We start from the raw sequence: 13,400 nt of genomic DNA on the forward strand, positions 1-13,400 counted from the left end.
GCGAACGGCGCCGAAGTGGAGGGCACCCGCGCTCAAGGGCACGCTAAATCTGGAGACCATTGCAGAGGCGGTGGCCTTGGGCGCGATGAAACCATTTGGAACGCGCTTCGGGCCGAACGCTGGTAGACGGTGAAGACTCGAGTAATTGGGTGAGATTGTACAGATGGGACTACTGTAAGAGGGCAGATAACGTACAGCGACTAATATGGAACATAGCGACAACATACTGAAACATACGCTTCCTGGGCGAAGTGGTTTCGCGCGCTGGCCCAACCCAACGCTCGTCAACCCTGTCCACGCGAAGCGCGAGTCGTTGACGACCCCGCGCCGTCTCCGCCCGGGGCTTCTCACCGCATCCGCGGAAGCGGTTGCATCTGGCGCCCCGACGATAAAGGTCGCAGGAGGTCCGAGAGGAAGGTGGGGATGGAGAACCGTGGAAGAGCTCAGGAGGCGGAGGCAGGCGCCGAAGCGGAAGGGGTGCCGTTCTTCGGCTTCGGCGGCTTCGAGTTCTTACTGCCCTTTGGGCGGCCCCGGGGACGCTTGACGGGCTGCCCGTCTGCGCCGAGCTCGTCTGCGGCTGGGCGTTTTGTACCGGTCGCACTGGCGACCTGTTCTGCTTGCAGACGCAGAGCTTTCAAATACCTAATAGGGCGCGCGTCAGTACGGTGGTGCTCGGATAGAAGGCACGGAAGAATGCGGGATGTGGGAGGGTGGCCATCGTGAGTATGAGTGCAGAGGAGACGACCGGCGAACGTGAGTGCGATAGGACAACTGCAGGGATTGTTGCATGGAAAGATGCCCCAAGTGTTGGAAATGCCAGAGTCCACGCGGTCCGGGCTCGTGAAGCTCAAACGACGCCACAAGACCGAGCAGAGCGTGTCTGATGGGTTGAAGGGAACGTAAAGCCGAACGAGGATGACGTACTCCTGCGACTTCTCTTCCAACGTCGACTGCAAGCTCGGTAATGCCGGCTGCCCCAACTCTTGTCGTAGCCGGTCTACCTCCACCTTCGCCGTCGAATATTCGCCATCGGTAATGGTCTTGATCTTCGCCTGCAGATCCTTGACCCTGCGCAAAGTTGGTCAGGAAAGGGAGTGACCGCATGCTGCATTAGCTGCCTGCAAACGTACTCTTTGTCAAGTGTTGCTTCTGCGAGATCGGTCTAGAGATGTGTGACACTAAGAGACTGTCCCGTCGGGCGACCAAGTATGTTGACCAAAACTTACTTTGTCCCGGTCTTCGTTTACCTATGGTGACCTTAGCACAAAGCATCATGGCACAGAATCATGAAATACATGCCTCGCGTAAGCAGTTGAGCAACCGTGACCGTTCGCTCTCCAGCCTAACTCGTGCTATTAGGACCATAGTCTCCGCACAGGAATCACGGCCACACGCAGTGAACGCGAAGGTGACGTACTTGTTTTTCTGCTCCTTCAGGTCCTGGATCGCTTTGCTCTTCGTTTCCAGGGCAGCATGGGCGGACAGAATGTGCGCGGTGTGGAGTTGTAATGTTAACGCATGCTTCCTGCGCGTGTCAACGTGTGCGGTAGTCGCGAGAGCAGTTGTGCCGTCGCCCACCGAGGTTGTGTGCGTGGTGGGGTGCAGGCGAGACGCGTACAACGAGCACGTTTGGAAAGCACAGGTTCCAGAGCGGGAAGACGGAAGCGAAGGCGAGAAACGGGAGTTGTGAGCACGCTGGAGAGAATGGAAAGAGGACGACGCACTTGAGCTCTGCGGTCTTGGCAAGGTGCACGAGGTTTTTGGTCCAGTCGCCAGTGGCGAGGATGGGTGTGGAGGCAGAGGTCGAGGGTTGGGCGGACGCGGACGCAGGCGTGGTCGCCATCGATTTGTTCGAAATGGGACCTGGGGGTTTCTGGGGGAGGTGTCACCCACCTCGTCCTCCGGGAACTGCCTCTGCCTTTTCCAACTCGCTCCCACGCTTTGTCCCCGCCCCTCCGTCACCCTCAGCAAGCGCCTATGCTTGTGAAGTCAACTTTCATCTCAAAGCTTGCTTTCTGCGCTCTCGTCCACCTATCTGTCTCGAGCTCTGATAATTCGCCTTCCTTAGCAGTAACATATACACATATCTGTTCTCTCCCTTACCGCGTGGCACTGGTCAACAGAATCGCGTGTCAAGTGGAAGGCCACACTTGTCGGAAATTGGTCAATGGTAAGAGTCTGACTTGGTGATAGTTTTCTTACCGCTCATTATCCACCAGTATCATACCGCCCGTTTTGTAGGACATGGCAGATTCTCCTCTCGTCAGTGGCGATTCTTGCCCGCAGTTTTGCTTAACAGTTTACTCTGGCAGTCGGCATAGCTAGAGTTAGGCTCTCTACACAGGAAACAGGGTGATCCCCTCATGGCTAGCTCTACCCGGTCCCATAACCTAGGTCGTTCACCGGTCTTCTACGTCATGACCGCTAGTCGACCCCTGCGCAGTTCCGCCCGCCACCGGCCCATCCAGCTTACTCGACTCCAAAATGGCAGAGTTCTCGGTGACTCTCTGCCGCCCCGGACCAGCATCTTTACTTCAAATGTATGTATGTGCTCCGTACCCTCTCTGTGCTCGAGCCGCTGATTCGCTCGCGCCGATCCCCAGCTCCATGCATGCTATTGAAACGCGTCGATTTCACTCACAAAGCAGTGCTGCGACTTTCAATTGACGTTATCCTGGGGACTGTTTTTCTTCTTCTTCATGTGTGTATTAAATCGTGAGTCGCCTTTCAGTGATTGCTGCGAAAACTTGGCTGCCTTACAGTTTGTGACGATCAAGGATCGTCCCGTTCACGGATCATCCACAGGCTTTTCATACGAAGTCACTCAGTCGCTTCACCGTAACCAGTGCACCAAACATATCGCAACCGCGGTCGTAAACATCCCCTCGAGTTGTTATACAAAACGCTTCCGTGATATATAGTCCGTGAAGTCCAAATCCAGGATAACTACCCCTGCTCGAGTGCAAGAGCTGACATAATTGCAACGATTCCAGAACTCAGTTCTCGTTAATGGTGAACGCAGGGCTGACGTTGCCGGAGTCACCGAGCACTGCAAAGCGCAAACGTCAGTAAGTAGTTCAACAGCTAGGGAGTACACTTCTACACTCACAGACAACTTCGTAGTCGTTGCGAGTCTGCACCCAAGGCACCGTGACCTCAACGCGACCCGCGTGGAGGTCGAAGTTCTGAGCCAGGATCACTACAGCCGCGTCAGAATGCCAAGAACGTCTCCACTTCGAAGCGATGCTCACCGGGCATCGGGGTACCGGTGAGACGGAGCAGGATGGTCGCGCCGTTGCTGACGTTCGCGGGCGGGTTCGCAGTGTTCCTGTTGGCGTCCCAGAGCTCGCTCGATCAGCTGCGACTCTGCCTCGTGCTGCAGGTGAGAAACGCACCAAGTCACATTGTGGCGCTGCCCGCTGGTCCACACCGTACCGGTGTGGGGGTAGGTGACGGGAGGGCTCCAGATGTCGCGTTTCTCGACAGCCGGGATGGCGGACGAGCCCAGGGCAGCGAGCATGGTAACGAAGACGGGGAGGACGAGCTTCGTGAAAGACAACATGGTGGATCAGGTGGCAAGTGCGAGAGTCGTGTAGAGGAGCGAACACGGTCTGAAGAAGCTGCAGACTGAGGCTTTACGGCGCAGGGCCCGACGACTTATATACTTTTCGTCAGGAGTCGCGAAGTCCGGATACTGTAGAGACCCGCTCAAGTCCCGGTCTGACGTCGGGTATGAACAGCGAGGTGCGGCGTTCCTTGCCCGTGTTACAGTATACTGATACATGTGAAGTCGTCCTTTGTATAGCTCGCAGTATGTTTGGAACAATTTGGTCATGATTTTGACGTCGGATCGGCCCGCGCTGACCATGAAAGCCACACGCCGGTCGTTGTGTCCCGCACCGCCTGATCCTGGTAAGCTCCGCGAGCAAACCTCAGTTACAATTTCCGATTTATTCAACCCCCTCCGGTCATGCTTCATCCTGGCCAAAAATGGACCTGAGACGAGATTCAAACCATAGAAGATCGTGTGGATTGAACGCTTGAGTCCCACAGCCACCGTCACGACGACCGTTTGTCCACGGTGGTCATGTGGCGCGGAGCTCACAATGATGTTGGTGTCAGTGACTAGTGACTCAATGCGAACACCTTCTCGAGATAATATGAAGGTGCCACGGTGGGGTTGCGATACAACGGTCCCACTCATCATAATTTGTTCCAGGTCAAGTCCCAGAAGTTTTTAATATCCTCCTCGCATGCCCTGAAATTATTCGTCGCCGGGGATTACCATCCCTCAGTAAGACAATATGTACTCGCCCGGCACCTTTAAGTCTGACTTCACACACTCTAGTGTCGGAGTCAACAGGCTATGGTTCTATACGACAAGAATTCTCAAACAATACCCAGAGCCCGGTGTCCGTTGGTTTACTCGAAGAGAGTGACTGCGATCATTGCCCGCCGCCCGAGGGATGCGGCGCACTAGTGTTTACAAAAGTCCCACGTGAACTTTGTGTACGTATACGCTGTCCACTAGCGTTGCCACTCGGACGCTTTCCAATCCCCGAGCCGGCTTCTCGGATGCTTTCCATTCGGACCATTATTTCCGAGCCCTCATGTATTTAGTACTTCACATCGGAGGGCTGCATCAATTGCTTACTTTCTCCCGCACATCCTAGTACGCCTCTGGATCCGCCGCTCTATGTACTACGGTGTACTACAAGTCACTCACCGTACATCTTATCTGCAACCGGCAGCTTATCCGAAGGATTGAAGCGAGATGAGAGATGCGGCCAACCTCACTGGCGCTGGTGCTAGGGGACCCGGCTGACCCGGGCCGATCGCGCTCAAGAGCGACTCGGCTGGACGACGGAGGAGAAAATGACTCTTTCCGCTACCACGTCTATCGCGCGCGTCGTTTGCAGCGACACCTCCCATCGCCGTAGTATTTACGCCCAGGCGCACACCTGCGTCCATCCCAGCGGTCGCCCGACCACGCCCGGATAGAAACCGTTGCGCGATCTCCATCGTATTCTTCTCTCCCCGCCAGTCCCAGCCGCGACCTGCAGGCAACCATGAGCGGTGCGTCTCCCGTTATCATACTCCCGCCAAACCTGGTGTTTACGTAACGATATGCTGCCCTTGTGCCATGCAGCTACCGTCGTGCTCGGGTCGCAGTGGGGCGACGAGGGCAAAGGCAAGCTCGTCGACATCCTCAGCGCCGACTTCGACATCTGCGCGCGCTGCGCCGGTGGAAACAATGCCGGACACACGATCGTCGTCCCCATCGGCCCGAGAAGGTCAAAAAGACGTTCGCGTTCCACCTCCTCCCATCCGGTGAGCCGATCGTTCATCTCCTGCACCACCCTCCCAGCCCCGCGTATATCTCAAATCTCTGACGCCCGCTGCGCAGGCCTCGTGAACCCCCAGTGCACCGGCCTCATCGGAAATGGCGTCGTCGTGCACATCCCTTCGTTCTTCGCTGAGCTCGACGCGCTGCAGGCGCAAGGTGCGTCTACGCGTTCGCTATCTGCCCCTATCGCGCGGCCAACTCTCGAATCATCCTGTTTTCCGCTCCACGCCACCGCGTCACACGCGTACACAGGTCTCGACTGCACCGGCCGCCTGTTCATCTCCGACCGCACGCAAATCGTGTTCGACTTCCACCAGATCGTCGACGGACTCAAGGAGGTTGAACTCGGTGGCTCCAGCATCGGCACCACCAAGAAGGGCATCGGTCCGGCGTACTCGTCCAAGGCCTCGCGCTCCGGCCTGCGCGTGCACCATCTGTTCGACCACGAGACGTTCGCTGCCAAGTTCCGGAAGCTCGTCGAGGGCCGGTTCAAGCGCTACGGGCACTTCGAGTACGATACCGAAGGCGAGATCCTTCGCTACAAGGCATGTTATCTGTTGTGTGCGCACGAGAAACAGTATCTGATTATTTCAACAGGAACTTGCCGAGAGGCTTCGGCCGTACGTTATTGATAGCGTTGTCTATATCCACAAAGCCTTGTCCGAAGGCAAGAAGGTCCTTGTCGAGGGCGCCAATGCGTTGATGCTGGATATCGACTTCGGCACTTATCCTTTCGTCACGTCCTCTTCCACCACAGTCGGTGGAGTATGCACTGGACTGGGTATCCCGCCCAAGAAGATCGGGACCGCCATCGGTGTCATCAAGGCGTACACCACCCGTGTGGGAGGCGGCCCCTTCCCTACCGAGCAGCTCAACGTGAGCAAAGCGTCAAAATATATGTTGAAATACGGCTAATATCTCATCAGGACATCGGGGTGCACCTCCAAGAGGTCGGTCGCGAGTTCGGAACCACAACAGGCCGGAGGAGACGCTGTGGGTGGCTAGACTTGGTGGTCATGAAGCACTCGTGCATGATCAACGGCTACGATAGCCTTAACTTGACCAAGTTGGACATCCTCGATGACCTGGACGAGATCAAGGTGGCTGTCAAGTATCTGGTGGATGAGAAGGAGCTGCCTGGATTCCCTGGTAGGTGGTCCGTGCACTTGATGATGGATGATGGGGCTGACGGCCGCCGCTTGCAGCCGACCTCGAAGTGCTGGCCAAGGTCGATGTGGTGTATTTGACGCTTCCTGGGTGGAAGCAGTCGATTGTGTCCGCAAGGTCGATAGACGATCTGCCGGGCAACTGCCAGAAGTACATAGGGTTCATTGAGCGGTTCCTGGGCGTGCCGATAGAGTGGATCGGGGTCGGTCCGGGGCGGGAGAGCATGGTGAAGAAGGTGGGGATGCTGGCAGTGTAGAGACAGTAGACAAGGAACACGGCTTGTACTCTAGAGCCAAGGCGCAAACAAGACGATGGTCGCGGATGCCGCGGATTGGCCGTTGCCCGCTTACGTGCGGCTGCTTCCCACGCCACGAGGAGGGTATAAGAGCGCGTGTGACAGCTTCGGGCCCCCGCCTAGTCACCTCGTCGTCACGACGTTACCCCCGCCCATCCTCCGCGGCCTCGACACTCGCTCGTCGGCCGTTACTGTCACTCAGAGCACAGAATATACGCCGTTGCTGCCCCGGATGGACCCCAACCACGTCCCGATCACCCCTCAGAGCGCGCGCAAACGCTCCCGCGAGAACGAGACCCCCAGCCAGCGACACAAGCGGGAGAAGGCAGCAGAACGGCAGCGCCGCAAGCGCGAGCGCGACCGAGCCGCTGCTGCTAGCCTCCAACACCTACAGCACCAGCAGCAGCACCAACAGCAGCAGCAGCAACAGCACCAACACCAACAGCAGCAGCAGCAGCAGCAGCAGCAGCAGCAGCAGCAGCAGCAACAACAACATCAGCAACAACAACAGCAGCAGCAACAGCAGCAGCAGCAGCAACAGCAGCAAGCCGTTCTCGCACTCGCTCAGCAGGTGCAGCAGGTCGCACCACCTCCCGTCGATGTTCCTCCGCCACCCGCCGCTTTGCCTCAGACTCCGGACGTGCAAGTCGGGCTGGTGATGGGCGAAGACCTTTCTCCAGAAGAGGCGGTAAAGCGGGACCGGATCCGGGCGGCGGCGCGGGAGCGACAAAGGAAACACCGTGCGTTGGTAAAGGCTCGGAAGCTGCGCGAGCTCGGGCTCGACATGGGAAACGAGATCCTGTCGGGGATGGAGGAGGTGCAGTACCGAATGGGCGCGGACGGGCAGTACCAGCCCGTGCTCGCCCACGAGCTCCCACCACACCCGCACCCGCCACACCCTCACTCAGCGCCGCCGCACGCGATGCACGAGCCCCCGTTCCCGCAGGGGCAGCCGCTGGGCGGGCAGACGTTCGCGAGCACGCTGCTGCTCAGCTTCTCGTGCGCGCCACTGCTCAAGCAACACCTCCTACGGACGCTGTCGATGACGAACGAGGAGCTCGCGTCGCTCGAGCCTATCATTGCACAAGCTTGGGACCACTGGGACCAGCAGGTACGTCGCCCGTCTGTCTTTTCTCGTGCCGATCCTTCTCTACGCCTTCGCAACGCCTTCCCGAAGTTCTTTCCCCTACATCCACCGCCTCTTCCCCACGTGACTCTATGCTCACCCCCGCCGCAGAGACGGATGCACTACGCCCAGGCCCAAGCCCACGCCCCCAAACCTGCCGATGGCGCTCCCCTCCCCGACCCCACCGCACCCTACAACGGCCTCCCGCCAGAGCACGTCCCCGGCCCGCATCCGTACGTGCACGACCCCGCGCAGGCGAACGACTTCCGGGCGCGGTTCCACCGCCCGCTCGTCGCGCCCTCGCCGTTCCGCGCGTCCGTCGCCGCGGACGGGCAGGGCTCCGTGTCCGCGCCGCCGGGGGGGCCGCCGAACGGGATCGACCCCGGGCTGACGGCGCAGAGCCCGCCGGCGATTGACCCGCAGCTCGGGCAGGCGCGGGACGAGGCGGCGGGCGTGGCGGGCAAGCTCGAGCGGTGAGGGTGGTTAGGCCGCTTCTCTCGTGTCGTCCGTCCTCACTCCCATCCCCATCTGCACCCCCATCCCCATCGCTTCCTCTCCGTCCTTCTAATGACTTGGTCCTCGCTGAACATCGCTTCCATCTGTACGGTTCTTAACATATGCCTGTAATCTGACACTGCTCTTTCCGTCTGGTCCCTGACCGTATCTGCCTCTTGTCATCCAAAATCGGCGAGAGGGCGCGGCCCCTACCACTCAGCTACATCTGCGTCATTAATCACGACCCGTCGCGCAAATGAATCTTGGTCTGACAACGTACTGGTCTGTGCCTTTTGGTACCTTACATCTCCTGTCCCACTCATCGTGTATACAGGTCACCATGGTTACTCAAATGTTCAAATAGGGGCTGACCCACCCACATCAACGTCAATCTTTCTGCTCACCGACCCTGGTGGTTGTCCAATCCCAGTGCAAGAGTCGACAAGTTGTCTAAAACTACTCATCCAGAGTTCAACTTCAGATGCTGCACCCGGTGCACGCAACGAAATTGGACAACGTTGATGTTCACATCCGGAACTCGCTCGTTACCAGTCAGAAGACAGTCATGTTCAAGCGCATATACCCACCTGTATCCGCTCATTTGCTTGCGGCGCACTAACTCCCTTAGAGACGAAGGATATTTTGCATTCTACATAACGGCGTAAACACGCATCAGCTTTCTGTACAAGCCATTCGGAGGTGAGGGCAATGGACTGGCTTGCATTGGGAAGTTGACAAGTCGTGTCATTGACCAGGATCACTTCGTTCGCGGACGCAATAATTGTTGCCACGAGAATTCCGATACCGCATTGAAGTTCAACGCTTTTCTATCGTGTTCTGTGCTTGACCCTTTCAGAGCGTTCTCGGCCTCGTTCCGTGAATAACGGTCCGCCTGTGGCTCGAGGTTAATGTCTCTGGTACGCACCAGCCACGTTCCAATGCAAAACGGAGCCGATTCTTAATTTCTTCCAGGAACCGCTTGAAGAAGCCGTCATCTGGTATTCTATTGCACCACGAAACAAATGCCTGCGCACTGTTCCCGCGGAACGCATGCAACATCCCGGGCCCTGTCGCTTGAATCTCCGTCGAACGTCCGGGGCGATAAGTCTCCGCTCACATGAGCTCCCTTCCTTCCTAAATATAGGCGGTATGTCCCCTTCTCATAGCCGTCGAGGGCCCAAGTCCTAATCACATCGACCTCTTCTAGTACGGCGCCGTCGACGGACCTCATGTCCACACTTCTCGATCTGCCGGCACCGCGGGGACCGACGTCATTCAACGGAAGGCCGCACGCGCCTACTCCTCGGACAGCGGTCTGCAAATGCCCTGGCGGTCGGACGGTCGACGCGACACCTCCGTCACGCGACCGTCGTCCACAATGTGCTTGCGATGTGCCACCTCAACGCCCTACATCTCAAGGATAGGGACCAACCCCTGGCCATGGCTTCGGTTCCAGCGCGATTACTCCTCTGCGCGACAGCAGACAGCATATAGCCCGCTTCACCTCCCCCAAACCTCAGGACTCCCCGCCCGCACCCTCAGTCCAGCATAATGCTCGCAAACCTCCTCGCCGTGCTCTCCCTCACCGCGCTCGCCGCGGCGGCACCCGGTCTCTCCGTGTCGCTCTCCGGGCCGACAACCGTGAAGGGCGTTTCGAACCTGCACGTCGCCGCGACGGTGACGAACACGGGCGACGAGGCGCTCACGCTGCTCCGGGACCCGCGCGGGCTGCTGCACGACCTCCCCACGAACGCGTTCTCGATCGCATCCGCGTCGGGCGCGGGCCCGAAGTTTGTCGGCGCGGTGGTGAAGTACTCGCCTGCGCTCGCGGCGGAAAGCGGGGCCCCCGACGCGGTGACGGTCCTCGCGCCTGGGGACGCGTTCACCGTCGCGCACGACCGTACGTTCTCCCCCTTGTCGAGCATACGACACCGCGCTGATGCGTTCGGGTCGGCGCAGTGTCTGCTGCGTACAGCTTCGCCTCGGAGGGCGAGTACACGATCAGCCCCTCCACGCTCTTCTTCTACGTCGACCCGGCGACGGGCAGCCCCGTCGAGCTCCGCGCGTCCGTCGGCGCGACGCACGTCGCGAGGCTCACCGGCTCGCTCGCCGCGCCCGCCCCGCCGCTCGCGAAGCGGCAGACGTACGTCGGCTGCATCGCATCGATGGAGGTCGCGATCACGAACGCGCTCGCCGTCGCGCAGGAGTACGCGTCCGAGTCCCTCGCGTGCGTCTCTCTCCCCTCTCTCTCCCTTGTCCCCATCCCCTCCCTCCCTGGGCCCCCGCTGACCCCCGCCCGCACAGCTACCTCACTGCGAACACGACCGCGACCCCGCGGTTCACGACCTGGTTCGGCGCGCTCACCGCGTCGCGGCACGCGCTCGCGCTCGCGCACTTCAGCGCGATCGCGGGGCGCGACTTCGCGACGTTCACGTACGACTGCACGTGCACGATCGCGGGCACGTACGCGTACGTCTTCCCGGACCAGCTCGGGTACTACCACCTCTGCGACGCGTTCTGGGCCGCGCCCGACGCCGGCACGGACTCGCGCGGGGGCACGCTCATCCACGAGGTCCGTGTCGTTCGTTGATCTGGGAGCCAGGGGGAGCTGACGCGGTCGATGCGGATTGTGTACAGTCGAGCCACTTCACCGCGAACGGGGGCACGCTGGACTACGTGTACGGCCAGACGGACGCGGCGGCGCTCGCGGTGAGCAACCCGGGCGAGGCGGTCATGAACGCGGACAACCACGAGTACTTCGCGGAGAACAACCCGGCGCTGGCGTAGGCGTGGGCGAGGGCGAGGGTGGGATGCTTCGGGACGTAAAATACCTCGCCCGTTTGAATGTTGGGATGCCGGTCAGTGGGGCACAGCGAGAAATAGATATGTATAAATGCGCGGGAAGAGGGTATCGCGACACATTATACGGTGCACTAAATGGCTTGTAAGCTGGAGCATCGAGGGCGGGTGACTAGTAATTTATATACTATCGTACCGCCCGCCGCCCGTTAGCGGGCGCGGTGAGTGTGGTGGTAGTGGTAGATTGCGCAGCGTCCGTGAGCGGGATTCCCTAGTGGTAGACAGTAATCTCGGTGGGTGGACTCTTAAGCAACCCGGGCGCCGGCCAGGGCGTCGTCTCGTTCTCCTCGTTAATGAGCGTGGGGTCGCAATAGGCGTGGGGTGCATGAGGGATGTGAGGAGAGCAAAGGGTGTCGAGGGGAGCAAAGGAGAGCATGAAGAAGGGTGCGCAGGTGTATGTGAGCAGGGAGGGTATCTTAGAGTGCAGCGAAGGGGGAGAGAAGGATGGAGGAGGCACGTTACGACTTCGTGATCGCCTTCTTGGTTCGCCGTAGCGACCCGGTCTTAGACTTGTTCGAAACGACCTTGTCATCCGCCTCGACGGACACCACGACCGGTGGTGGAGGTGGTGATGGTGTCGTCGCATCCTCGATGGACTCTGGCTCTGCTGAGACGGGCGCGGAGAGGAGCTTCTTCCACGAATTGGGGTCGATCTCCTCCTCCCAGACACCCTCGCCCGAATGGACTTCCTCCGTGGCGTCCGCGAAGAGATGGGCGGTCGTGGTCCTCTTCGACGGCCGCCGCTCTTGCAGCGACCCGCTCCGCTGCGCTCCCTCCTTCTCCTTCTCCGGGGCGACTGCCTCCTTCGGCCGCATCTCCCGCATCGACAGGCTGCGCCAAATGCTCCGTCCCGCACCTTTGAGTGCCCGTCCGAGCGACACCAGTCCGTCCTCTTCCTCCACCCGCACGACCACCTTCCCCTCCTCGCTCGCCTCCCCGCCCTCCTTCGCGTCCTCTCCCTGCACCTCGACACGGTCCTCATAGCCGACCCCACCCGCGACCCCGCTGCCCGGGCCGTAAGGGTAAGGCGGCGGGTACGGGTAGTCCGCCGGGTCGAGGCCCTGCTCGCGGAGCATGCGACGGTGGCGGAGCAGCCGGGAGCGGGCGGCGACGCCGAGCTGGTGGGAGGTGTTCCGCTTCCGGGGCTCGGTCGCCGGGAGCGGGGCGAAGGTGATGTTGGGGGACGCGGGGGAGGAGCGGGGGAAGGCGAGGGCGGGGTCCGCGCGGATGAGGATGCTCGGGCAGGGCGAGGGCGCGGTGCTGGACGGGGCGGAGGCGGAGGTGCCGGAGGACGCGGCGCTGTGGGTGGTGTCGAGCGAGGGCGGGCTCGTGCCCGTGCTCGTGCTCTCGAGCGAGCCGGAGGAGCGGGCGGAGGTGGGGTTCGGGTCGCTGGGTGCGGGCTCTTGGGGAGGCTCGGCGGGTGCGGGCTCTGGTGTGGGCTCTGGCTCGAGAGTGGGCTCGGCTTCGGGCTCAGGTGTGGGCGCGGGCTCTGGCGGATTGGGTGAGTCGGCGAAGGCGGAGACGACTATGTTGGAGAACGTGGCGCCAACGGGGGTAGGGAGGTCGGGGAGGGCGGTGGGCACGTCGTGCATGATGATCGTCTGTGACATGGAGGTCGTCTTCCGCTGTTTGGTCGTGGGTGTTGGACAGGGGCGATAGCAAGTGGACAGGGAGGCAGGGGGAATAAGGAGCGACGAGGGGAGGAAGAAGAGGTTACGGGCGCGGGACACCCCGCGAGGACACTGTCGCACACGACGGGCTCACGCTGAGGTCAATGTAGGGAAGGGGAAAATGCTTGCGAACATTCGCTGAGCAGGGACTCAGCGCCATCCGGAGCACAGCGAATCAGGCACATCCCAAATCGGTGCTTTCTGCTGAGGTAATCACACAGGCACCCACGCTGATCGGGCCTGTTCACGTGACACGTCTGCGGTGTCCGACGAGAACGGGAGGAAGCTTGCGTTCTGCGCGGAGGCAAGCTCGACTTCGGACTGGCGGTCGAAGACGGAAGCACGGCCCAGGCGTCCACGAGCGGGAGAAACCGGGAACCACACATGCGACATTCGAAAGCCGCCATCATGCGCTACGACATATTTCATCTTTCCTCACGA

At 60.2% G+C, this 13,400-nt stretch overlaps 6 protein-coding genes across 6 annotated transcripts; 3 read left to right on the forward strand and 3 right to left on the reverse strand.

The window, feature by feature from the left end:
• Positions 1-443: 443 nt before the first annotated feature.
• BXZ73DRAFT_48421 (uncharacterized protein) lies at positions 444-1,843 on the reverse strand (the record flags this gene model as incomplete). The annotated part of the gene is made up of 7 exons (XM_048020051.1): positions 444-642; positions 925-1,068; positions 1,131-1,162; positions 1,227-1,237; positions 1,296-1,342; positions 1,418-1,525; positions 1,725-1,843. 7 exons carry the CDS (start codon positions 1,841-1,843, stop codon positions 444-446), a joined length of 660 nt encoding a protein of 219 aa, XP_047876866.1.
• Positions 1,844-2,996: 1,153 nt separating this feature from the next.
• On the reverse strand, positions 2,997-3,562 carry BXZ73DRAFT_102299 (uncharacterized protein; the record flags this gene model as incomplete). The annotated part of the gene is made up of 4 exons (XM_048015186.1): positions 2,997-3,049; positions 3,110-3,199; positions 3,252-3,328; positions 3,396-3,562. The coding sequence occupies 4 exons, from the start codon at positions 3,560-3,562 to the stop codon at positions 2,997-2,999; spliced, it is 387 nt and encodes a 128-aa protein (XP_047876867.1).
• A 1,507-nt stretch (positions 3,563-5,069) lies between these two features.
• BXZ73DRAFT_90543 (Adenylosuccinate synthetase) lies at positions 5,070-6,770 on the forward strand (the record flags this gene model as incomplete). Its single annotated transcript, XM_048025675.1, has 8 exons — positions 5,070-5,076; positions 5,150-5,274; positions 5,304-5,331; positions 5,408-5,503; positions 5,600-5,892; positions 5,945-6,223; positions 6,274-6,496; positions 6,553-6,770. 8 exons carry the CDS (start codon positions 5,070-5,072, stop codon positions 6,768-6,770), a joined length of 1,269 nt encoding a protein of 422 aa, XP_047876868.1.
• Positions 6,771-7,041: 271 nt separating this feature from the next.
• On the forward strand, positions 7,042-8,412 carry BXZ73DRAFT_48319 (uncharacterized protein; the record flags this gene model as incomplete). Its single annotated transcript, XM_048020030.1, has 3 exons — positions 7,042-7,359; positions 7,495-7,920; positions 8,047-8,412. 3 exons carry the CDS (start codon positions 7,042-7,044, stop codon positions 8,410-8,412), a joined length of 1,110 nt encoding a protein of 369 aa, XP_047876869.1.
• Positions 8,413-9,981: 1,569 nt separating this feature from the next.
• BXZ73DRAFT_78282 (peptidyl-Lys metalloendopeptidase) lies at positions 9,982-11,217 on the forward strand (the record flags this gene model as incomplete). The annotated part of the gene is made up of 4 exons (XM_048022847.1): positions 9,982-10,330; positions 10,390-10,657; positions 10,735-11,002; positions 11,068-11,217. The coding sequence occupies 4 exons, from the start codon at positions 9,982-9,984 to the stop codon at positions 11,215-11,217; spliced, it is 1,035 nt and encodes a 344-aa protein (XP_047876870.1).
• A 530-nt stretch (positions 11,218-11,747) lies between these two features.
• Positions 11,748-12,899, reverse strand: BXZ73DRAFT_78283 (uncharacterized protein; the record flags this gene model as incomplete). The annotated part of the gene is made up of 1 exon (XM_048022848.1): positions 11,748-12,899. One exon carries the CDS (start codon positions 12,897-12,899, stop codon positions 11,748-11,750), a length of 1,152 nt encoding a protein of 383 aa, XP_047876871.1.
• Positions 12,900-13,400: the final 501 nt, after the last annotated feature.

Source organism: Epithele typhae (genome assembly GCF_022376455.1).
Source record: "Epithele typhae strain CBS 203.58 chromosome Unknown BXZ73scaffold_31, whole genome shotgun sequence".
Classification (NCBI taxonomy): Eukaryota; Fungi; Basidiomycota; class Agaricomycetes; order Polyporales; family Epitheliaceae; genus Epithele; species Epithele typhae.